The sequence below is a fragment of the Aptenodytes forsteri genome, unplaced genomic scaffold, assembly GCF_000699145.1.
Source record: "Aptenodytes forsteri isolate BGI_AS27 unplaced genomic scaffold, ASM69914v1 Scaffold387, whole genome shotgun sequence".
Lineage (NCBI taxonomy): Eukaryota > Metazoa > Chordata > Aves > Sphenisciformes > Spheniscidae > Aptenodytes > Aptenodytes forsteri.
Window position 1 is genome coordinate 286808 of NW_008795368.1, and position 24549 is coordinate 311356.

General features: G+C 36.9%; 1 protein-coding gene across 1 annotated transcript in view; it reads right to left on the minus strand.

The window, feature by feature from the left end:
• POC5 (POC5 centriolar protein) overlaps positions 1 to 20692 on the minus strand; it is a 26285-nt gene extending 5593 nt beyond the window's left edge. The window contains exons 1-7 of the mRNA XM_009280308.2: positions 20609 to 20692; positions 15858 to 16005; positions 7279 to 7475; positions 6718 to 6894; positions 3913 to 4017; positions 2520 to 2699; positions 1215 to 1377 (exon numbers count right to left, since the gene is read on the minus strand). Of these exons, the coding sequence (XP_009278583.1) occupies positions 1215 to 1377; positions 2520 to 2699; positions 3913 to 4017; positions 6718 to 6894; positions 7279 to 7475; positions 15858 to 16005; positions 20609 to 20692 (1054 nt within the window). The remainder of the gene's footprint in view (positions 1 to 1214; positions 1378 to 2519; positions 2700 to 3912; positions 4018 to 6717; positions 6895 to 7278; positions 7476 to 15857; positions 16006 to 20608) is intronic.
• Between the last annotated feature and the right edge of the window lie 3857 nt (positions 20693 to 24549).

The following is a 24549-nucleotide window of genomic DNA, read 5'->3' on the forward strand; positions in this document are numbered from 1 at the left end:
TACATTATAACAACCTAATAATAATAAATCTGTAAAGGGACCAAATTCTGCTTTCATTTCCAAAGACAGTAGGAAGCACTGTAGTGTTCATATAAATATATAATCACTGACTGACTCTGGCACATAGAAGTTTTAATGTCCACAGATTACAAGATTAGAACAAATCACAATAATCATATAATCTGATGTTTGAAGTCCCCTGATGTCCTGATCACTGTTCTGTTATACCTGAGGAAGAACACAAATAAATGGTTGTACAACCATATTAAATAATTATGTAACTAACTTCATTAAAGCATCGTCCGGCTGTAGCAAGAAAGAGATAGTGTGCCTGGGGCAGGCAAAAAGGTGGTACAAGAGGCAGCGGAAGAAGGTGGCAGGCATGGGACTAAAGACAACAGAGACTGTGAGATGTTATGAAGCCTGATGAGGACTTCAGTGACCACAGGAAATTAAAAGCCACACGTACAGCTGTCATACTTCTGCTGGCACAGCTATTTTCTCTTTAATGTAGGCTGCTGCACCAGCATGATTATGCTCCTACTGCTGTACACTGTCTCACTCTGAGGGGCTGATTCCATTACATCAATAAGGGTGTGCAGCTCTTTCCTGTGTAGCTGCACAAGTTTTACGAGTGTGCGGCTGATATAATGACACTGGTGTTCCCTGTTCTGGCACAGAACTCCAACTAAATACAGAACCTGGGAGATTTACTTGCCCTTTTTGCATTAAAAGGCAGGATTAAGAAAGAAGGGAGAGCTGTCTGGGAAAAGCAGATTCATTGCACACTGAGATTCCATAGAACAGAGGAGGGTTTTCCAGGAATTCCCCCCCAACCTGGGTGCTGACAGAATTCTGGGTAATCTTCCACAGTATTTTAAGAAGTTTGCCATCCCTGGCTTCCGCCTTCAGTTGCAGGTTACCACCCTCACAGCAAGGTGGGATGAAGCGAACATGTTCCACCTTGCAACTACAGCAGTACAAAGTTCAGCATCAGAATATTTCTCAACATATTCAACAGGACTTTTTAAAGCAGTAAGAGTTTGATAAACTCTGTATTGCCCCAGGTCCTCATATTAAATTAAAAAAACCCAAAAAACCAAAAAAACCCCACCCCAGAAAAGGGAGAATCCTCTAAAACAAACAAAGAAACCCAAACAAACCCGACAAAATCCCCCACACGCTATCAGATTAGAGCTGCTTTTTACACTGACCAGGATCTGTCCTACTGTCCTTGCCCTGAAACATCGTCATTGCTTCCAGATTCAAAGCACATACACCACGCATAAAGGCTTTCTTCATGGTGTCTTCATACTGTTCTCTTTCACTGTGCAGCCGCAGAATCTCAGCTTTTGTCTGTTCCAAAGTAGCAGTTAGCTACAAAAGAGAATAAGGAAACATCTGTCTTGTACTTCTGAATGCAAACTACGAACATATTCCTCAATTAGCTTTAAAAGTCACTTGCTACATTTACAAAGATAACTTACTACATTTACAAAGACATACGCATTTTCACTTCAAAATCTCTGGTTCACCAGAGGTGAACAGCTACTTGTCATTTTTTTGTACTACAGCACATTATTTGTACTAGAGCACGCCAAGGACAAGAGTGCATTTGAAAGGACCGTCAGACCCTACTTAACTAGCTAAGCAGAAATTTACCTTGCAAGTTTTTGTCTTTTAGAAGTTAGGCATCTGGCACAAGCTAGATTTGCGCAGGAACGTGGATTCGCTCAACAGAAGAGTAAGTGTTCCCAGAAAACTATTTAAGCATAGGGTGGATTGTCACCAGCAATCTCTCTTTTCTAGCTACTGTAAAAAACTAAAAATGCTGAGAAAAGACAGACCAAGTTACCTTTGAACTCACGACTTACTGTTTTTGTGCTGATAAGCCACATTTGTTAAGCCTGCTCTTAAAATTCTAGGTTTAATTTCTTGTTAAAATACAAAGCTTTTAAAAGGTATATTTTAAAACTTCATTTTCTTACTGTGCACCAATGCATACATTGATAACAAAGAATTTTCAGAGCTTAAAGTGAAGTTAACAAACTTAATTGGCAAGTCGAAGGCAAAACCAAACCTAAATTCAGCCTTTAACAGAGTAGCTGTTACAGGAAAAAATATCGTACTCATCATGATGATTCATAATAATAATGGTCTTCTATTTCCATTGTCTTCTTCAGTAAGACCTCAAAATGCATAGCCAATATTAACAGCGTGCTCTTAGAAAACAAGTATCTTCCCTATTGGTGGGCAAACAGAAATTTGTCTCATTTCAGGAAGAGTCCAATTTACTTCACCTGTGCACGCAGATCAGCAACATTCTACATCAGATGCAGGGGAAAAAAAAAGGTCACACCTAGAAACCATAGTAGAGATCTTAGATCTCCTCAGATCTTCTTGTGAGCTCTGTTCTGCTGGGAAGTCCTCATGTTTTTCAAGTTTGCTGAGAAAGAGATAATTTGGAGGGGTGGGGGAATGAAGGAGAGAAAGAATGAAAAAAAGAAACTTTATTTTACCTCTGCAATTTTGGCTTCATAATCATTGGTGAGCTGAACACAGACATCTTCTGCCCTTAACTGACAGGCTCTTGCTACTTTTTCTTTCCATTTTTCTTCACTAAGAGAGCGCCATGCTGCCCATACTTTCTTCATCAAAGCTGTCCGGAATTGTCTGTCTGCTATTCTATTTGCATATTCCTTCGGAAACAAATATAACCACATCATATGCAAGTTCAGGACCGCAGCAGGAATGCCTAAACTGAGTTACACGTGCTGCAGTGAAGTGGTACGCAACATAGCATCAGCAGCTCAGTGTTTCTTCCTGCACACGTCATGGAGTGTTACTGTCCCCAGTATGAGAAACCGTATTTGCAAACTCCTAGGTTACACAAAACAGTGTTTTTACAACAACCTCACATATATGGTGTAACCACGCATGTGTGAAGCCATTTAGTGGGTATGTGGCACATTTTGATTCACTGCAGGAATCATAAAACCTGCAGTCACAAAGTTTGCAAATGAATAGCATAAAACACCTATCTTTTTAATAAATTTAGACTTCAGGATGCTTTAGAAAGCCCTTTAAGACAATTCTATTATTCTACTCTATTTCAAAATAGTCACCAGACAATGTATTTCAGCATAAAATTACTTTTTCAGAAATGAATTAAAAAAAATAAAAAGAGCTGAGTAAAAACCAGACTCCAAATTATTAGTAAACTCTAAGATGGGAGGGAAGGAAAAGAGAAAACGCTAAACCTCTCTGCAAATCAGCAGAGTTTTGGGTAGCATCAATGAACTTGAGTCTAGCCAGGAATCTGTACCAATGAACAAAGCTCCTGAATACAGCTTCTGCTTTTTAACAGCCTGGAATGGGAAAGGTTTGCAGTCTTGACATGGGATCCTTCTTTTCTGTCATACTTCACTTAGTAGACTGTTTAGTGCTAGATGCCTGATGCAATGCCCAACATTTTGTGTGTGACTAGCTCTTAGCCACTTCAAGTTTTGGCAACATGAGAAAAGAGGGCAGCTGAAGTTTTAATTGTGAAAGTGGCTTCCCCCAAAAATGTGATACTGTATCATACCACTGTTCAAATGTAATGTGTTTGAAATTTAGATAGAGATTCCCTTGGCGCCTACTTCAAAATGCAGATACTGTAAGCTATGGTGATTTGCTGTGAGCTGATCACAGTAATTGGAGCAATGTAAGAGAAGTATAGGTTTGATTTTTTCCCCATCCCAGAGAGTATTCCGACAGCAGCATTCTTTTTAGAATTGGATGTTTTCAAACTGTTACTTGACATTGTCAAACACATCAAAATAGAAAAACTGTCATTTCTTCAAACTGTAGCAGGAACTGCAGCAACTCTAACCCTTTTGAGTTCAGAGGTTTCATTTGCATGGCACATACCTCTTGTTTGGCTTTAACATGCTGAATCCGCCACAGTGTAAACTTTCTCATCAACTCTATTCTCTCCTTTTGCCTCTCTAATGCTTGGGTCAAGTTAGTAATCACCTGCAAAAATAGTCATTAATGCTATTTCAATAGCTATGATCTTTGTAAAGTCAAGTAGAATGTACTTTATACATCAGTTATTTTTCAGTTAAAGCATTTGCTTTTAACAGACACTTTTTACTAAATCTTCCCCTTGGTCTAATCAAGTAGGAAACAATAATCAGCGTTCAAACCAGGAGTAAAATTCCTGTGGCTTCAACACTCAGACTGAGGCACTCAAACGTTTTCACTGTGTAGTTTTAGGAGAAGTTCAACTGAATTTTTATTTCATCCTACATTTGTAGGCTTCTGTGCTACTTTCTAATAATTAAATGTTACTGTAGCATAAGGTCAGAAGAATCACTTATTTGCAAAGACAATTTTGATAAATCAGGAACATTTATATTAAAAGCTTGCTTTAGTGCATTATTCATTAACTGAAGTGTAAAGAAACGATTTATCTGGAGAAAGCTTATTCAATTTTCTGAACAGAATAAACAAGCTAAGGAGTTGCTAAGAACTAGAAAAATCTGATTAAGAATTGTTATTCTTTTTAAAAGATCTCATGAAAGGTATCATATAGGCCTATAGCAAGCAAAACATTTGAGAGGCAAGGTGGCCTGCTGGACAGAGAATGCAACTAGGGACTTTTACCACCAACCTCTAAGCATGTTTTAATTAGTATACAGAAACAGCTGAGGTTCCCAGATTAAAAATTAGGGCAGGCATGATGCAAATTGGGTACACCAAATCACTGAGTATTGCTCTGTATTTTTTCCTAACTTCTTAAGCTAGATTCTGCCATCAGTTACATCTGAGCAACTCCAGTGGGCAACAGTGACAAATATTGGGACTCTTTTGGGAGTAACTTAAAGTTATTTTAACTACTGCATAAAGATTATGAAGAACAGTATTTTATGATGTTAACATAAGTTAATGTTATACTGCATATGTTATATGCAATAATTATTGAACATATATTAATGAAATGAACGATACTTAAAATAAATTTATCCTTAAATCAACGTTATCTAGCAAATAGTACAAAACTCCTATTTTGTTTCAGTACAGAATTTCATACAAACTGTTTCAGTCAATCTTCAGAATGTTTAATGAACTCTTTCTAGGCAAAAGCTTGGTTTCTTTAAGGTGTTCAAAATATCAAAGTCAGAAACAAATAAAGGTCAACTTGATACATTTGAAGTAATTTAAAGCTGATCCATCTCTATATTTTTGAGTTCTGCATAATATTGTATTTTAATAAATCTAGTATAAGCTACTTTTCTCTGCTTATATATGACTAATTATAACTTTTTGCAGTCTCAGCTATATAAATAACAATGGATATATCTAAAATTATTAGTAAATTTGCATAAATTGTCAACAAATCAAAAAGAAAATAGAAAGCAAAGGAAATGAATATAATAATTACTTTTGTTGAAACAGTGTCATATACTAACATAAAACATCAACTTTAGATGCTGCGTACTTGTTAATACACACTAGAATTCTTAGCCTAAATCCATGTTTGTTAATTAGTATATTTTTGCCATTAAAAAACATTTTTGAGATTTCCAGTGTGAAAACAAGAATCTACGGTATTCATAATATTTGTGAGGCTGATTGACTTTGGGTTATGCTCATGTCAGAATACAGCAGTTTTGATAAATATGGTGTGATACATGGAAGCACTGCCACCTACTGTTAACATCAAATAATTTTCTATTAAAAAAAATTTTTTTGGAAACAGAACTTTAAAATTGGCTGAAGAAATAATTTCTTTGGTAGCAGAAGAAAAATACTGCTTTCCAAGTCTCATCAAGAATTATGGTGCATTAAACATGAGTGACATACAGTGATATCCAACAGAATTAGATACATTTGAATGGTATACACTGAAACAACTGTGGTTCTGCACATATGTACTAGTTAAATGATATTATACTAATCCCGTTCTTGTAATGTTACGACATTTACATTTGCTTGGTCTGTAAGATTAGACTGTTTTTCAAATGGACACAGAACACCTTCCTCCATATTTTAACTCCCTGAATGGGCATTTTTTTTAAAAAAAAAGGTGAATAGGAATTAAAAACCCAAACTCCATCAAGTATTTTCAAGTAAAAGGTTAAAAATTCAGGATAGCAATAAGAGGATTCAATTACATTATGTGATTGCAGGGCTGTCAAAATTTATACCCATTTCCACAATTCTAGTTAATTTTGAACTTGTTGATATTGTTGATAGCAGAAAACCGTAACTCAGGGACCTCAAATGTACAAACCTAAGAATTTGTACAAATGTACAATTCCTAAGAATCCTAAAATAGAGACTCTTTAACATTTAGGAGACTGATGCTCATTTAAAATTCAAGAAAGCCAATCCAATCATTGAAAAATTAAAGGCTTTTAAAGTGTAAGAGCTAACAGACTCATTTAAGCCAGTGCGACCTTCATGAAACAAATAAGGAACAATAGACCCTAGATTTAAGAAGCAAACAATGCAAAATATGTACATACAACACGTTAAATTTCCATTGTTAGTATGGACAACATTAGCAACAATGATTCTTTTTCTACTATGCAGTCTAAATATATTATTACTCCTCTATGTTACTTGCTGCAAGAAGAATTTTGTCATTCAAAAGAGACAGACCCAAGAATTCAGTGTGGATATTTTTAAGAAGAGAGAAACTGTTGAATTATGAAATTGAACTACTACCTCATCTTTTCTGCCAATAGAGATTTCATAAGTATGTAGCAACTCCTTCAGGTTTTCCATCTCATTGCTCAATTGTCTCACATGTGCAGTGTGTTTCTCTTTTTCTTGTCTCATTTGAAGCTTGTGATGTTCAATCAAACTGAGCTTCCATTTTTTCAATTCAGTCAGAACATTTGTCTGAAAAGTTAAAGGGATGGCAGTAGTGCAATTAGTAAAATTATTCCCTTCTCCCTAACCTTTTAATCTTAAAACACTTAGCAATTAAGGAGACACGAATATTTACAGCGATGCCTTCATTACACAGGCTGCTTATATCTATAAATATTACCAGACATAATGAACTATTGAATAATAATAACTGAACATCCCTAATGGAGAAAGTTATTCCAAAGTTCTTGAAACAAGATATTCTAGTGCTTATATGCAATATGCAACAACAGTCAATAAGAAAACCACTATTTCCCAGTGCAATCACACTGCAGCTTTTCCTGCACTCTCACTTATTCTACAACACACTGACATCTGTATATGATTTTTAAGGATTCCATACAAAATAAATACCTTAAGACTTCCACTCCAGACATCAAGCATGTTTTCTATTTGAGTTACTTTTTCATCAGGTAAAGTTAATTCAGTCGCTACAGTTTCACCGATTTCTCTTGGACCACGTGTGGACCCTTGTGAAGAAGTCTCTTCTGAAAGAACAGGGCAAAGTCTTTCCATATTGGCCTCAGAAGGCTCCTTCACAGATATGAAGACTAAAAATGAAACAGAGAATACAGATTGATACTCTGGAAAGGCTAACTGGTCTGCATTCTGGATGAAAGTCAGAAGCCAGGCATTAAAAAAACCTCAAAACATTTATGCCATCAGAAACCTCCTTTCCCCATGTAAAACAAACCAAGCAATTCAAATATATGCCTCTAAGATACAAGTATATTTCAACCAACAGTCATATTGTAACAGTAGTCAAATCAAAACTATCGCTCCCTTAAAGCACAGAATCTTTTCATGTCATTTAATGTTAAAGAGGATGCTCACACTAAGTACCAAAAAAATAGCGTTGCCGGAAACAAAAAGCATCTCCCTCAGTAAAGACTTCTTGTCGGTTAACATCTCAAGTCAAAAATCTAAAAACTTTTGCCGTTTTCCTTAATGAGACTGTAAACTCCCGAGGCCAGGGGTCTTCCCTTGTGCATTCGCAATGCAACCTGTGGGTGTATTTCAATGTTGGTATGTACCTGCATCCATTTTCCTTACAGCCTTTAATTTGCTCATCTAATTAGATTTTAAACTCTTTGAGAAAAAATATCTACTATGAATTTATATAATGCCTTATACAGTAAGGCCTCACTTTCAGGTGATGTGGCTAACTACCACTGCAATAAAAATTAATCCATGCCCAGAAGCTAATAGGTATGCGTTTGAGTTCCAACAGATGGGAAGAAAAAAAATGAGCTAAGAATAAAGAAGTTAATACTTAAGTAAACAGAGGAAATTAAATATTGCTTCATATTTAGTTACTCCTTACAGAAAATTTGTTACTCGTGTTGACAGGTGAATAAAAAAATTTGGAAAGAAGAGGGATTAGCAGATTCCTAGTATTAATAACAATCAGGACAACTTCAAAAGAATACTCTCCTTCTTTCATAAATGGAGAGAGGAAGCCTCCAACATTTTAGTCTTCATTTCTGAAAACAAATATTGTCTGTACAATTGGTTTCATAGTGGATGGGTACTATTTTTTGGTACAAGCATGCAGAGATAAGCTTAACTGTTTGTCACAAAGCAGTATTTTCAGTGGACACTGGAAATGTATGTTTCTATTTTATTCAAAGCTGAGCCTGATGGTTGACATTCTTTTACAGTTACTGTAAAAGGTCCTGTTACCTGTTAGGTCTCCTGTCCAAAGGAAGTGAGAAGAGCTGTCTGGCTAATATTCCCCCCATCGAGTAGGTTGAATTGCAACTACTACACTCATTCTCCAAAGCATGAAGGAAATAAGGAAGAACTGTGATACAGAGGCAGTTACAACTGCTTTTTGGTGTTTCTTCCAAGGTCATATACAACTACACATCATAAAATAAATATCAGCTTGAGCTAAAGAAGCCCCATGTAACACACCATTTCTCTAGACTAAATTCCCTACCACATTACGTAAGCAGAAGACCATAAATAGATTATTCCAAGTCACACCAGTATATTAAGATCAGGCTCGAACTTTTTGTCATTGTTTCTCCTGCAAATGAGGGAAGCATTGCTTAGCTAATAGCAGAATTTGAGTATTTGTTGCCTGTAAAGATCTCCAGAAAATATGACATGCTAGACAGATGACCCAGAATACTTGAAATGACCAAGACTACTTGAAATACATCTAATTTCACTGATGAAGAATCTGGCTGGCCTTTCACAATAGAAAACATTTGGCAGTGTTACTATTGTCAAGTATTCCCAGTTCTGTCCTTTACTACTTGTTCCCATTCCTGCGTGTCACTGTGTTCTTCCTTCAATTGTGATGTTGCTGCAAAATGCGTGAAGGTTTGTTTTTATTTTTAAAACTTTTATTACTTGCTTGGATTACAAAGATATCCAACTTACACAGCATAGTTTGCAAGATATTTACAGAGAAAAAAACAGAACAAAATGTAACCAATAAAAACAGGATATTAACCTAGACTGACAACTGCCATAGTCCAAGATTGTAGTATTAGAAGTTCATCAGTTCCCTCCCCTTAATCCTCCCTATGTACAGATTATCCTAGCTCAGCTTCTACTTTTCTCATTTACCATAGGATGTATCCCTCACTGAATCCACTGCTTATATCATCATCTCATGTAATTTATCTTGGCCTTCCAGTATTGCCATAATTTTCTAGTTGTATGCATATTAAGTTCATTCTTATTCCTAATGCTCTCCTTCTATCACCTCCATTCCTTCCACTGCATTACATGATGCCATTAAGTACAGTGCACTAAGGTACCAAGGACATGGAACCATTTGGATATGATAAAGCATAAAAATGTACTTCATTAAATAATCCCCACATGCATTTACTCTGACAAATTGCTAGACCGTATTCTTGTTTATAGTAGAGGTAATGAAATTAGCTGTTTTTTCCAGATGTCTGTTACCCCAATACCACCATTTTGTTTTTTTTTCCTGTGTTCCTCTAGTATCTAACTTTTTCTGCTTTTATTAAGTAAATAAGCTCTGACAGACTGTTCTCACACGTGATCTGCTATCAGTTGCCCAAATTGAGGGTAGCAATTTGCTAAACTGTATAGTTTTTAAAAAAATTTTCTCAGAAGTTTAATGGATCAATACTGAGAACTGGTAGCCTGAAGAGAAGGAATTTTCCCACTGTTTGGATGAGTCATCATTACACATCTTTGCTACAAATAATTTACTGCTCCAGTCTTAGTCATTTTCAAATTTAATCAACTAAACTGGTAACAAGAACAGGAAATTAAGTTTTAGGTTTCAAAGTTTAAAAGCATTTGGACATTGAATTGAATAGTACAGCATGTTTTATTGCAATTACTTTTCTTATTTGACTGGAAGCTTTTAGTGAAGATATTATGTATCATTAAATTTACTGCAACAAATAGACATTACCAGTAATTAGACTTCTACAGTCACAGTGGAAACATTCACTTCAGTTTCAAAAACCTGAGGAGAAAGTCAAAATGCCAGACCAAAGAATACTCCACAAACAGAACTTCATTTCAGAAGGCATCACGTGGCACCGGAAACTCTGTTGGTCTCAATACCAATATCACGTGGAGAACGGGAAAAAACACTGCAAGCTTGAGAAGCTCTGCAGAAGAGCAAACTTTTAGGTATTAACCCTATACCCAGCACAGACATGCATTTTGTTTTACGAAGTTATAGAACACTACCCTAATAATTTATTATTATTTTAACACAGCAACAGCATTAGAGCAGGACAGGGAAAGAACAAAAGTCAAAGAGCCTGATTTTTAGCATGAACATGTAGCAATGCCAAAAGAATGGAGCTAAACAAAAAAATTAACTGTCCTTCAGAAACAACCTGCTTATCTATTCTATCTGATCATATCAGAGGCATAGTATTGAACTTAACTACTTTCTCATGGTTCATCCAAAGTCTTGTCATTAGTATCAGGAAAAAAGACAAGGTATTATGAGGCCATTAACACTGTGGCAAACACCACTCAAATATGCAATAACCCTCAATCACTACTAGAGGTTATACAGAAGAGTTGGGCAGATATTGGTCAGATCCTTTTTTAAAAGTTGAAATAACCTTCCTTTTACAACTAGATTGTTTCAAGCTCTGTCTTGAGGAGATATAAGACATCTCTTTGCTAGACTGACAGGATGTAGTGACGTTTTGAACAGCAAACCTATGTTTTTATAAAGCAGCAAAGCACCAAAAGTTTATATAGTGTGTAGTTAATAGAAGCATGATAGGGCTGTGTACATGTTCTTCTTGCCTCAGTCTCTGAGAAGATAAAGAGCACCTTCTTTACTGTTTTTAACCATTTTTTTCATTTTGAAAATAAAAGACAAATTGTATTTTGCAAGGTGCTGCCCTTTGCAAAGATAATAAACATCTGAGTGTCTATAACTGAGGGGAATATGTGGTTCCTTGTAATGAGCAATACATAAAACTGCAATGCAAAATTTTGATCACCATCAAGTATAAGAGCATTTCTTTCCCCTGTTCCATGACAATTAACTACAGCTTGCAAATGACTCTTCTTATTTGGTAATACCAAGCATATTAAAAGATAACTCTATTCAAATATTTCAAGAGAAGCAATCAAGGGAATGGAAATTTCTCCTCTCACTTCTATTGCACACCTTTAGGCAGTAAAAAGGAACAAAGACTTCACAGGCTACATGTTTGGCCCCAGGAAAAAAAAAAAGTAAGAGCATTAACTCTGTGAAAGGGGTTAAGAGACACCAGACAGTGCTGGCTAAAATCTTCTCTTCAGACAAAGATGATAAAAAATGGAGTATACAGTCATCTACCAAAAAAAAAGCACAAGTCTAGTGTTTTGATTCCGATCTTCTTTTCTTATGAACAGCAGTATCACACATCACAAATATCCCCTTACAAAACAATGTTCCACTCAAACTGGGAGACAAAACTGTAAGCAGAGAGAGCACTGGGGACAAGACCTGAACTGGGATTTGCTCCACAATATAATTCCACATAGATGGGTTTGAAATTTTCTACTCCCCTTTTAAAAACAACTTCTCAGGCTGAGAAACACTTCCAGCAGCTGACATGAACTGCTCTACAATTCAAGAGTTTTGCAAGTGTATTTGAATCCTGGCAATCTGCTAGTGTGACTGATCAACAGCCTGCTACAACGGAAGAAGATTCAGAGGAGATGAGTACTATGCTGATGAAGCTCAGTGAAGAATACAGGGAGTGACCACAGCTGTTGTAAAGAAAGCTGAACTTATCTCAACATGGAGAGGGGCAGAGGGTGGCCTTTGTTTTTCATAAATGGCTGTATCAGTTGAGTGGATCAACTGGTTGTCTAAGTGGCCTTAGTTAATCAAGAAGTGCAAATGCATTCCTGTGCTAACCAGACGAGCATGCGGGAAGTGTTGGCTCAACCCAACACAGTATAAAAACTGAGTAACCAGCAAAATGAACTTTCAACAGAGGAACGGGCTTGAGCTGGCTTTAACCCACACAGTCCTTCCCAGCAACTGGGGACACCCAGTGTCATGATAGTTAGTGCATAGAGACCAGTAACAGGAATCACGTTTGTACTGTGACCTAACTGTATATTACAGCTACTCTACCATGCTGTGACTGTTCACCAAGTCCTGCTCAGATTTTGGCTAACACACAGCTCATGCCAAGGCCTGGTGTATCCTGGGAGTAGTGCCATTATGTAGCCACATGTTTGGGTTAATACCTATCCTAGACTGTAGTCTTCATTGTACTAGCCTGATTACCTTGTATAAACAATGCATGCCTTACAACGACTATGCCCTTGAAGAAGAACTAGAAGACTGATAGAAGGGGAACATCCTGCCCTCAAAGGTGTCAGAGGCTAGGTGATTGCCAAAAAACCAAGAAGTCAGCAAGAAACTGCGGGAACTAGGGGAAAGGTAAAGGCGGCAGGGGGAGATCGCAACCACTGACTCAATTCAACACTGGAAAGACTTGCCCCCCCCACCTGCAAGGAGCATGCATGCTAATTTACATAGCAAGCGAAGCTAATTTGAAAATAACTAATCAATGAGCATGAATTTAGGCGGGCTTTTACTAACCATGTAACAATATATATTCGCTGTAGTTCTTTTGTGTGGTGTGCTAGCTTTGTGGAATTACCACCTAGCATCCACCTTTGCGCAAACATGAGCTAAATAAATATCTCAGCTCTGTGTGTAAGATTGGCTTATTGCACACCAGGTACCGGACCCTGCTTGTGGGACAACGATTAGGTCAAGGCAAAAGCAGCATGTAGGCAGGATATGATGGACAGAAGGGCTAAAGGTCATTATGCAGCTGTTACCACCTGCAACTTGCAGTCTCCTGCAGCCACAATCCTTGCACATTGATTGTCTGGCAGTTCCTTCAGAATCCACTAATTTATAGAAATAGTATAGACCAAACTTCCAAGCTGGAAGGTATAAATATGTCAGCTTACCCAAAAAGCTTTTGAAATGTATCCAACAGCAGCCAGACTGCTGAGGCTTTCGTGCTTCCCAGTGTGATACAGAAGAGGTCTGCACCGTGATGGAGAAGGAAGGATGAGCACCCTCTCTGTCAGTTAGGCAACTATTTTGCTCATTGGGGTGTGAGCTATGAGTTGCGAGTTATGAATTGGAGAACTTGTGAGTTAATAACCTCATGAATTAAAGGATGAATTAGTGAATTCACATGTTAGACTAGTCTGTACAAAGGGCATTGAGTCCTTGTTTGATGTTTTTGTTTTCTTTCCTATTGAGCTCAGAAAATAAAGTTTAATTTACAGAGTATGCCGACCTGTAGATTCAAGAGATCCAAACAGACCACGACATGTGCTTGCATTGCAGTTTCAGCGTACTGCTCTATTACCCTGCTAAACCAAGATCCCATGTAACAGCAAGCATCTTCAGACAAGTAAACTGGTATTAGAAGACTAAACCCTCCTCGTGTGCAGTATCTAAAGGAACCTCGTCTGAGAGTATTGGAGTCTTGACAGTAGCCACAGAATGTTCTTTGGCTGTGGAAATCACAGATAGTTTAAACGTTACCTTTAGTTGAATCCATCACACTGCAATTTTTGACACCTCTACTGATATAGCACATGAGGATGTTTTTATTCCCCTAATCACAACAATATATAATAATTTTTAAACCCCAAGCAACTGCTGTCACTCTAGGAGTTGCAGGAATACCTCTTACTACAGTGGGATTTTTTCTACAATGTTTGACTGTTCAAGAATAATTGCCATAGTACAAAATACCAGCAGCTTCTATTGATCTGATTTCTTATGCAACTTGGTAAAATTCCCACGCAGGACATAACTACACTGGATCAAGTTAATAACCTTCAATATGTAAAAATCAAAATGCAAAGGCTGCACTTGAAACTTTTCTGTTGGCTGAAGCTTTTCTAACATTATTCACATTCTACTTCCAGATCTACTTCCATTACAGAATATTCTCTCTCTCCGAATCTCGATTCTCACGCTTTCAATGAACCCAAAATCATGCCTTCTACATTTCCTATGGCAGTCTGATATTCAGAAGAACCACCACACTCTTCTGCATGGGGAGAAGTTACAGATATGATGTGCTTAAGGACTAAGATTCTCCATTAGTTTATAAAAATGATAAAACATTTCTCCTTATGGCATACTGGAAAGAGAGGTATTGGCTTGGGCGTCTGAATGTACCTAAACTCCACTGCACAGATTCATTGTGGAAGGATACAGAGCATAACCAATACTACCACCCTCGCTTTAATCACGTCCCTTATTTTAAGAACCTGTTTCTAGATCATTTTTTATTACATTGTATTAACATGAGTTAACTAAACCGTAATTGACAGCTAACTAAGACTGCTTTATATTCCAGTGAAAACAACATACAATTTAAGAAGATAGATTTATTTTTACTCATGGTTCTTCTTCTAATATGAAATAAAAAACTTTCAGTGCCTACACTGCCCTTTGCAATCGCACTGGTAAGTTCCTGCTAGCAGAGAGTTATTTAGCTCTGATCAGCATGACCGAGAGTTCTTGTATACACTAGCCGTGAACAACATTTACTCCAAGATGATGATTAGCACCAGATTTACACAGCACTTCAAGGCTGCTTAGTCTCTAGTAGTAGAATTATCTACACATTTTGCACCCCATGCTCCTCTAAATAGGAGAGATAAACCCATCCTCAAGGGACACAAAAAAAAAAAAGAGTGAAGAAAAAGCTGTAGGTAAGTATTTTTATCATGAAATAGCATGCTAACGAATGGAAGTTCTTCCTGATTAAGCTAAATTCCCTAGTAAAGAAATAATGCAGGTATGATTGTTTACTATTTCTTCTGAAGCAAAATTAACAGAGCTTCCTCAATCTAAATGCTAGTGACAAAAGCAAACAACATATAACCATAAATACGAGTGTTACTAATGCATCACAAGACACTAAGTTTATACAGTCCTAAATACCAAGCAATAAAGTAAAACTAGAGTGATTGAACTTAAAGAGCAAGAATGACATTCATGTAGTGACATGATTTGTCATTTCACAAAGCCCTTTTAAGGTTACTCTTACTTCCAAATAATCACATTTTAAATATTCATTTATCATGGCAGCACAGGTATGAGCAAAAACACTTGTGACCTGTCACATTTCGATGAAGTAAGTAAGGGCACACGTTTTTGCGTTATTACACCAACCACTTTAAACGTCTGCATCACAAAACACTGAGAACGGTCAGCACATCAATACTATCATCTGAAAGCGACACCAGAGAAAGAACCCTTCAGTGAATATGCCTTCCTAAATTCCTTGTTGTGCAAAATGGAAACGTACGATACATGAGCTACGCATATTTTTCAAACAGAAGCTATTAGAAAACTTACGTCAAAAAAGTTATATCATTGTTCTTGTAAGTTCAATGCATTGCTTTGCAAATACTACCTGGAGTCTTACGGTGAATGGCATCATCTGTTACACTTGAAAATCTGCCACCTGCTCTCAGTTCTGAAGCAGGTTCTGACCACTTCGAGACACACTGTTCAAACTTCGGAGTCACTACAGCATAACGAAGCAGCTCTTCATATTCATCCTGTCACAAAGTGATGTAGAATAATTACAAAACTACAGTTACATTTCTAAAAACTAGGTATATGTAGGAAGGAGTGGAAATGGTTTTCGATAATTTTTGAGAGGCTTTTTATTATTTTTATTATGGTGAAAACTAAGAGGATTTCCCTTCAAGTTGCAAAAGCGAGCTGTTTTCCTACCATGATTATAATAACAACTTATCTTTCTTTTGTTTCACGTTCATTCCAATTACAACTAGATGCACTGTAATAGTTACACAGACAGACTTTGCTAGATGCCAGAATTGGATACTATAATAGGCACCTTAAACAAAAACATGAAATAAAGTTCCAGATCATGTAAGCTATTAATCACCTGATACTATTTCTAAGCATTAATATTACTGCAAAGAAAAATACGTATTTTTATAGCCATGACAAAGATGCTACTGAACACAGTCACGTTTCACATTCTATAACATTACAATTTCTTTGGTAGGAGTTCTAAAGCCAAGCATCAAAAGACATTTTATTATCCAGTATTTTCTTTAGATTAATTATTCTTACCTTATATTATGCATTTTTAAAATTACATAGGTATAAGCAATGTGTATATATAACTAATATAGAAGCTTTCCTGTTAAAAAGTTACAAACCAATCTAACTGGTATGTAGCATTATACTATGTACCAAAGTAAGCCAATTAACTTAACATTTTTTTGAAATCTCCTAGTTCAACAGATTTTCAGAATGAAAGTATTTAGAGTTCAATGTGAAACTGTGAACAATCTGTATTATAACTTAAACATACAATCCAGTAATTAATTAAAAAAGTTCCAGTAGCAGTTAAATGCTGAAACCTATCAAAGCCACTAATTAAACATTTGGAAAAAAACGCCAGTTGGAAAGTACTAAACCAGGCCACTAGCAGTCATTTTTTCTTCACTTAATACTATCGTACTAATTCTGTTTAGTATCCTAATGAGGTCAAATCTCAGAAACCAGTTGTGAATTGAAAAATTATTTTCCTCCTCAAGCTGGGGAAAGTTAGAGTGGAAACACTCAGTTAAAGGTACCACTACCATCTGAAAAAGATAATGTTTTAAAACTTTCAGTGTAACCCTTACATTTATGTGGGTTTCAACTAATTAAAGAACATTTTAAGAAGCTATGTTTTGTACATTTTAGCTGAATTCTAGTTTCCTTTCAAATTTCCATTTCCCATCTTATAGCCTATCATGTTAAAATTAAAAGGCTAAATAAATGTATGTGAAGCTATATAATTACAAACAAATACATAGTGTACCTTTTTGATAAGCAAAAGGAAGCATCTCATTCCAGGAAGCATAACATTCCATGTAAAAGGTATAGTTAGCTGCAAATCAACAAGTTACCAATTTTTCCATATCTTTCTAAAGAAATACAGATATGATTTTATCAGATTTCAGAAGAAAACAGGTATCTTCAGATGAGCTATTCAACCAGAAACTACATGGATCTATACAAAATTCCCTGCAGCAAAATTTCAGCAGAGTAAAAAAGCCAATATATTAGTCTTTACCTTAACTCATCTAAATTAAATGATCATGCAGAAGACATTAGATTACTTCTCTGTCTTCTTCAAAGAGTTCGTGTGACCAAATAGCAACTTAAAACTAATTCTCCCCCCACAAACAAGTTGGTTTTTAGTCAGAGCTGATGCAGCTGCTTCCATGACTACCTTATGCAATTCAAGGGACATAGTAGGTAAGACGTCAGGTGCAAGCAGGTGGCTCATTTAGAGTCACCCAATTTAATCACTAGCACACAGTCTGTCTTACTTATAGACATCCTGAGCACTCAAAATATACATATCAAGTTATGGCAGGAAATTTACCTAGTCTTTCAAGTTCTAACACTCTTATTAAAGCCCAAAGAATCCACTACGTGCAAGAATACACTCTTATTCACCAACAGAAAGTGTCAATAGACAGCATTCAGTGAAAAATCTGGAAATAAACACTTATAAATTACAATATTTACAACACTGTTGGAATGAAGTTGAAAGCAAATATAAAAAAAACCCACAGTATCCTAACTGTAGCTAGAAACTTAGACACAAAAAGAATAATCCTGGAGACTGCAATAAGAATATGTAAGACAGAGAAATGGAAACGTTAAGTGATTAAGTCTATTATCTCAACCTTAAATATTCCATAACAAGGACACTGCCATTGGAACGCAATATTGACCAATACATTTCAAACAAAAACATAGTAAAATAAAATTAACACTATATCTTTGGTTTACTTACTATCTTTGTTCCACTTTAAACAAAACTTTCAAGCTGTTATGTCAACTACAAAAATTCTGTTAGAGCATAAAACTATAGGAATATAGTTCTATGGCCTGAAGGTCAGAGGAGTTTTGATCATTTAATGCATACCACCTTGGTTTTGTAGAAGTAAATAAATTAGTGCTGCAACAAGCAAAGGGCACGAGCATTCAGAGGTTTGGGGTTTTTTTCTTCCTTCTTAAAGCATTATAGAAATCTACAGATGCTGCATAGAATTTGTCCTTAGGATTACAGTCAAGGTTACCAAACAACATGAAAAGAATGGATTGAATGGACAAAGTCTTGCAGAACTCAATTATAAGTAAATGGAAAATAAATTAGTGTTGCAACAAGCAAAGGGCACGAGCATTCAGAGGTTTGGGGTTTTTTTCTTCCTTCTTAAAGCATTATAGAAATCTACAGATGCTGCATAGAATTTGTCCTTAGGATTACAGTCAAGGTTACCAAACAACATGAAAAGAATGGATTGAATGGACAAAGTCTTGCAGAACTCAATTATAAGTAAATGGAAATTCTCTAAGAGGCAGTGGATTCTTTTTAGAAGGAAAAGGTAATAATCTGGCCTCTATTTAAAAGCATCAAATTATCAGAAAGGCCCAAACAAAACAAAACAAAAAAGGCCCTTCAAAATTATCTAAAAGGAGTAGAGTACTTTCCTGTCAATATTCCTATTGCTCAGCTGCGACACCAGTATTCTTCTTTTTCAACAGTAATAGACTCGTATGAGGAGTAGCTAAGGACTTTGGGTTTGTCTAGTTTGAAGAAAAGGAGGCTGAGGGGCGACCTCATTGCTCTCTACAGCTTCCTGAGGAGGGGAAGTGGAGAGGGAGGTGCTCAGCTCTTCTCCCTGGTATCCAGTGACAGGACACGTGGGAATGGTTGAAAGCTGCACCAGGGGAGGTTTAGACTGGACATTAGGATGCATTTCTTTACTGAGAGGGTGTTCAAACACTGGAACAGGCTTCCTGGAGAGGTGGTCGATGCCCCAAGCCTGTCAGTGTTTAAGAGGCATTTGGACAGTGCCCTTGATAACATGCTTTAACTTTTGGTCAGCCCTGAAGTGGTCAGGCAGTTGGACTAGATGATCATTGTATGTCCCTTCCAACTGGAACTATTCTATTCTATTCTAGACGTGTTCTCAGTTGCAAAGCAGTCATTCATTAATATTAGTTTATGTTATCATTCTCTACAAGGTGGCCTTAAAACCTCCTTGATAATCAACCAGATCATAAAAGAAAATTCTGGTCTTTCAAAATTTGTCACGCAATGCCTTCATCCTGTTTTCCAACTACAAAAGGCACTGGAAACACAGATTAATTACTATTGCTGAACAAAGATTAAGAAAACTTATCCATGAGATATGACCACAAGAAGAGAAGCATACGAACTGCAGAAATGAATCGCCCATAAACAGGTAGCTTAAAAGGGACAAAGTCAATCCACATGAAGAAAAAACCCCCTTAATTTAACAATGCTTCTGCTGTATATGTCCATTCCACCAGGTAACAAAAGTGAAGATGCATTTCTACAGGGCAACTAGCAAAACTTATTTTTGTCAAAAATAGCCTGTTTTGGACAGAATCCTATCAAAGGAAAAAAACCACCCACTACTTAAATAGGAATAACCAATTATTAAAGGATGGAAATATGCTGCTTTCAAAAGAATAGGACAAAGATTTTATCTAGTATCTTTGCATCCTCCCAAAAGAATGCAGAGCACAGAAAAGGAAAAACCCGCACCATTAGAGTTCCAGCATATCTTGGCATATTTGATGCAGAAAAAAAAATAGCATTTCCTTTCTGAGATTAACTTGTCCACAATCCTCTTCCAAGGGAAACAAATCCATTAAAAAAAATTCAGTTCTTACAACATCATGTAAGAAGCCTAACACATAGTTACACTTCATCCCTCAGAAATAATGGGTTTCTATACTACTGTGTCAAATTTATGCTTCTTGATAAGACTTAACACACATAAAAAAACACCAGAAAAAAAAAAGGTAAGAAAACTGTACAATTTTACTTGTAGCTGTCATTGATCAACCTCTTAAGTTTAGGTAAGAATATTGACAAAAATTGAAATTTGTTGTGAAATGCACAAAAGGGAATCCAAGTGAAGATATTTTGATCTCAGATTTTTTTTTTGTCTAATTTGCTTCTTTTCACTGACATTTTTATTATTTTCCTGTACAACATAAAAAAGATGCAAGTTTTGTTAGATTTCCTCATAGTTGTCCTTTGCCAAATAAAATGCCATGACAGTGAACCAAATGAGGTTGCCTCTTTCCTACCTGAAAATCTGAAGAAACAGAACTGCCCCGAACAGAGTCTTTTGGCAAAACTGGACTTGTGCTTTTCTCCTCATCTGATGACATTCTGCACAAAGTTAGTCTATAAAACAGTAGAAGCTGAACTTCATTTTTCAGTTCCAACATGTTTACTGTATGTTCACCAACATTTTCCCCAGAAACAGAGATTCTGATGTAGAAACTACATCAATGCCCACTTGGTGGGCTAAACTGATCGTATAGTCTCATTATATAATGCTAGGTAGGAAACTGCCTGATCCAAACCATACTCAAAACCATGAAAAGAATTCCATTGACTTTAAAAGAAAACAATGGAAGACCCAAAAGCAACAATATAAAAGTTTTCTCTTATTTTACATTGATTGAATAAGTTTAATACCTAATGCTTCATGATACACAATATAAATTTTTACATCAATGGTAACTAAAATACACTGCTAGAGGAAAAAAAGAAACAGATATATCAAGAATAACAGAAGCCTTAATTTACAGATACATTCCTGTGTCAATCCCTTCTTCTTATTCACTGTAGTTTTAGAGCTTATCAGCTTGTTTCAGTACAAAATTCCTATAGAGCAATAGAGGAATGACTAAGCTACACTGTGATTTTTCCGCCCCCTGAACTACCTCAACCACAGACCAAGCTGCAATGATGCCCTGAACACTCCCGTTCAATACCCTGAAGCCTTCACTTAGTGGTCAACATCGGTCTCCCTCCGCTTTTTCGACTCTTCTTGCCTTATAGGCCCAGGAAGACAAACAGATATGGAAGGACAGGTAATGCCTTAGGTTCAGGTAATGTAAATCATTCCAGCAATTTCTAAGCAAGATAGTGAGGTATTCTTTGAACATTTGGGAAGCAGGCGATGTTGTAGAACTGACAAGAAACTTGAAGACCTTCTGAAAGATATATGTATCTTTTAATTTACTGCAGCCTTGAATAAGTCCTTCAGTGAAGAACTGAAGCTCTTGTGATAAAACTTGATAGGATATGGGGGAAAAAAACTCTAAAGGATATGGGGGGGGATGAAAGGAATTACAGAATGAATGGGAACTGAGTATTAAGCAAGGTGAATTTGTTAATGAATGAATGGCAGAGTGATATAGTTGCCTGATGCACATGAAAAACAATTGCTAGACACATTAAGCAAGGAGTTCTCAGCAGAGAGTAAGCACGGGAAAAAGATCATTAACAAATTCACCTTGCTTAATACTCAGTTCCCACTCATTCTGTAATTCCTTTCATTCCCCCCCATATCCTTTTAGAAAGAACTTTAAAACTGTCAATTATAATTTTCTCATCAGTTGTTTTTTAAACAGATGCATTTTCTGACAGAAATTTTATTTTTAAATTGCTAGTTGTACTGTCATTAAATTGGCAGGAATATCCTCCTGAAGTATCATCACCTTCTTTCAAAATGTCAAAATTGCAATAATCTCATAGCTCTCTACATAGGAATACAGATGGAACTTAATTGTCTTTTTGTTCTTTGAGTTATTCTAGATGCTGATTCTTCCTGCACCACAAACACTCTCTCTGCAGCAGGTATCTACACCTTTCAGAATGGGAAATTCGTTTCTGTGCTGAAGATGGACATTTTAAAAATGGCATAAAGACAATTTTAAATGCTGAAACTTCCTATAGCCCAAGGTTCAAAAGACATGATTACCATCTCCCTACTTCCTTCTGAGCCCTAATATACCAACCATGTTTGCTAAGTACAAAATATGAAGTCTTGGGGAGGTTTACTAAACACTTTTGTTGCTGTATACCGGTGTGTAGATGAGAGAAGAAATACTAACTTCCTCACCTCTTCCATTTTCATTGTCTCCTGCTCTGATAATTCTCTTCTTTCCTCTCTCCCACAAATTATTCCCTATCTGTTCCTTTGGTTTTGGCCTCTCTATCTAATCAAATAACTTTATACTAGCACTCCCCCTTCCTTTAGTCGATAAATTCTTTTAATAACAAAAAAAATACTTCTTCAGTAATCTTAAAAAGTCAGCTTCAACTGCATATGCCTTCCCACTCATATAGTTTCTCAAATTGTATGTCCCGAGTACCCTAAAAGTCCTGGAGGTATTCAAACTGTGTGTAGGCATTAGGAAGGATAACAAAGGACCAACTATTTAGCACTTACAGGAATTAAAGGTGTATTTGCAGCCAGAAATCACAAATACTGTTCTCTTTCCTTCTCAGTCCACTTAAAAAGAACTAAACTACCATAAATTCTTCTGAGAAACAGGAGGGCAAATGGAGTTTCACATGAACACAGATGAGTCCAAGGAAGTAGAGGAGAAAAGTTTCTGAACAAACATTTTGGAAGAAACCTAAGACCACTGTCCTGACTTCTATTTTCAGTTTTCTGAGATCATGCCCTTGACACTCAGTTTAGTGTATCTAGTTCTCTGCTTATCACTGAAACTACTTTCAAGTTTGTGGTCTTCCAAAACTCGAAACATTCCTTCATCACAAATGATGCTACCTCTACACTGCAGGCCACTCTTCCCTTCAAATCTGTAACTGCAGCTTACCTGTTTGACACTGTCTTACAAGAGTCTCTCACTGTCAAGTCAAGCTCAGTGTGTTTGCCTCCTCTTCCCATCCCTTTTCTTTATACCTGTGGACTAGCCCTCCACTCCCATCCGGTCTCCACCTGACTGCCTTTACTGACTTGAATGCCACTTCAGATTCCACTAACAGGTTACTACTTAAAGTTCGAGCTTTCCCCACATTTCTATGTTTTGCCTGTCTGTACCTCTAATGTTTGTATCTAGAGTGTAACCTTACATTTTGATTATCGCAACATTCCAATGAAAATCCCAGTAAACCTAAAATTCTAGAAATCTGCTTATGTACAGAACAGATTGGATTACTATGATAAATTAAGATAAATACACTTCTTTTAAGCTGATGTTTACAGACATCATTGCCATGTCATGCTAAGAATAACTTGTCTGCTTTGATCTCAGTGAACAAGGACTAAGTTCAAGAAAATACTGGATAAGTTTCTAAAACAGAAATCAAGGGATATTAAGACACCATCTCCGGGTCAACAAATTGATTTGCTAAGCTGCAAATCATTATATGGTGAGAGACAAGTGAAAGGAGCATCTTCATGCTTACCGTGTTCTCCTAATCTTACCTGAGCATCTGCCAAAACATGTCTGACTTCATTAAATAAAGATTCCTGTTAAAAGCAGTAGTTTCTTCCAAACCATAAGTGTACGACTACAATGCTAAGACAGCTACTTTTAGAAACAGGATGCAATTATAAACATCTTTGGTCTGACTCACCATGGCTGCTCTCATCCTTAATTTTGAATTGCTTGAGCTGTGCTCAGGATTTTGTGCTTTTGGGTTTGTTTTTGACTACAAGTGATGCTTTCCAAAGAATTTAATGTTGCATTCAGATCAGAGGACTCAACACCTAGGAAGGAGAACTACTCCATCTTCCAGTACACACAGGACATATTCTTTCCCCTTAACTGTACCCCCTTGCAAAGCAGCACTGCTCAAGTCCACCTTTTCAAGCTTCTCACTACAGCATCTCTGCAACTACCCCGACGCCTGCAGAGCTGATACTACAGTGACCACCGCTGTCATGTCAACTAGCGACAACAAGGACAAGCCGCAGGGTGTCACACAGACACCTGGGAGGCGCAGCCGTGTAAGCACACGGGTGGACAGGCAGGAAGGAGCACAATTCCGTATGTGAACAGGAGATTTTTTTTTTTTTTTTTTTTAAACAGGGCCTTTAAGGCAACCAGCCCAACTACGAGGGGGCAGGGGGTGCCCACAGGCCCCCTTAGAGAGAGGTGGGAAACTCGGGTCGGGGGTCTGCGGGTAAGCCGCCGGGCAGGAACATCGGGGTCACGGAGAAGGTACTGTGGAGGTCACGGCCCCCCGGGGCGCAGCAGCC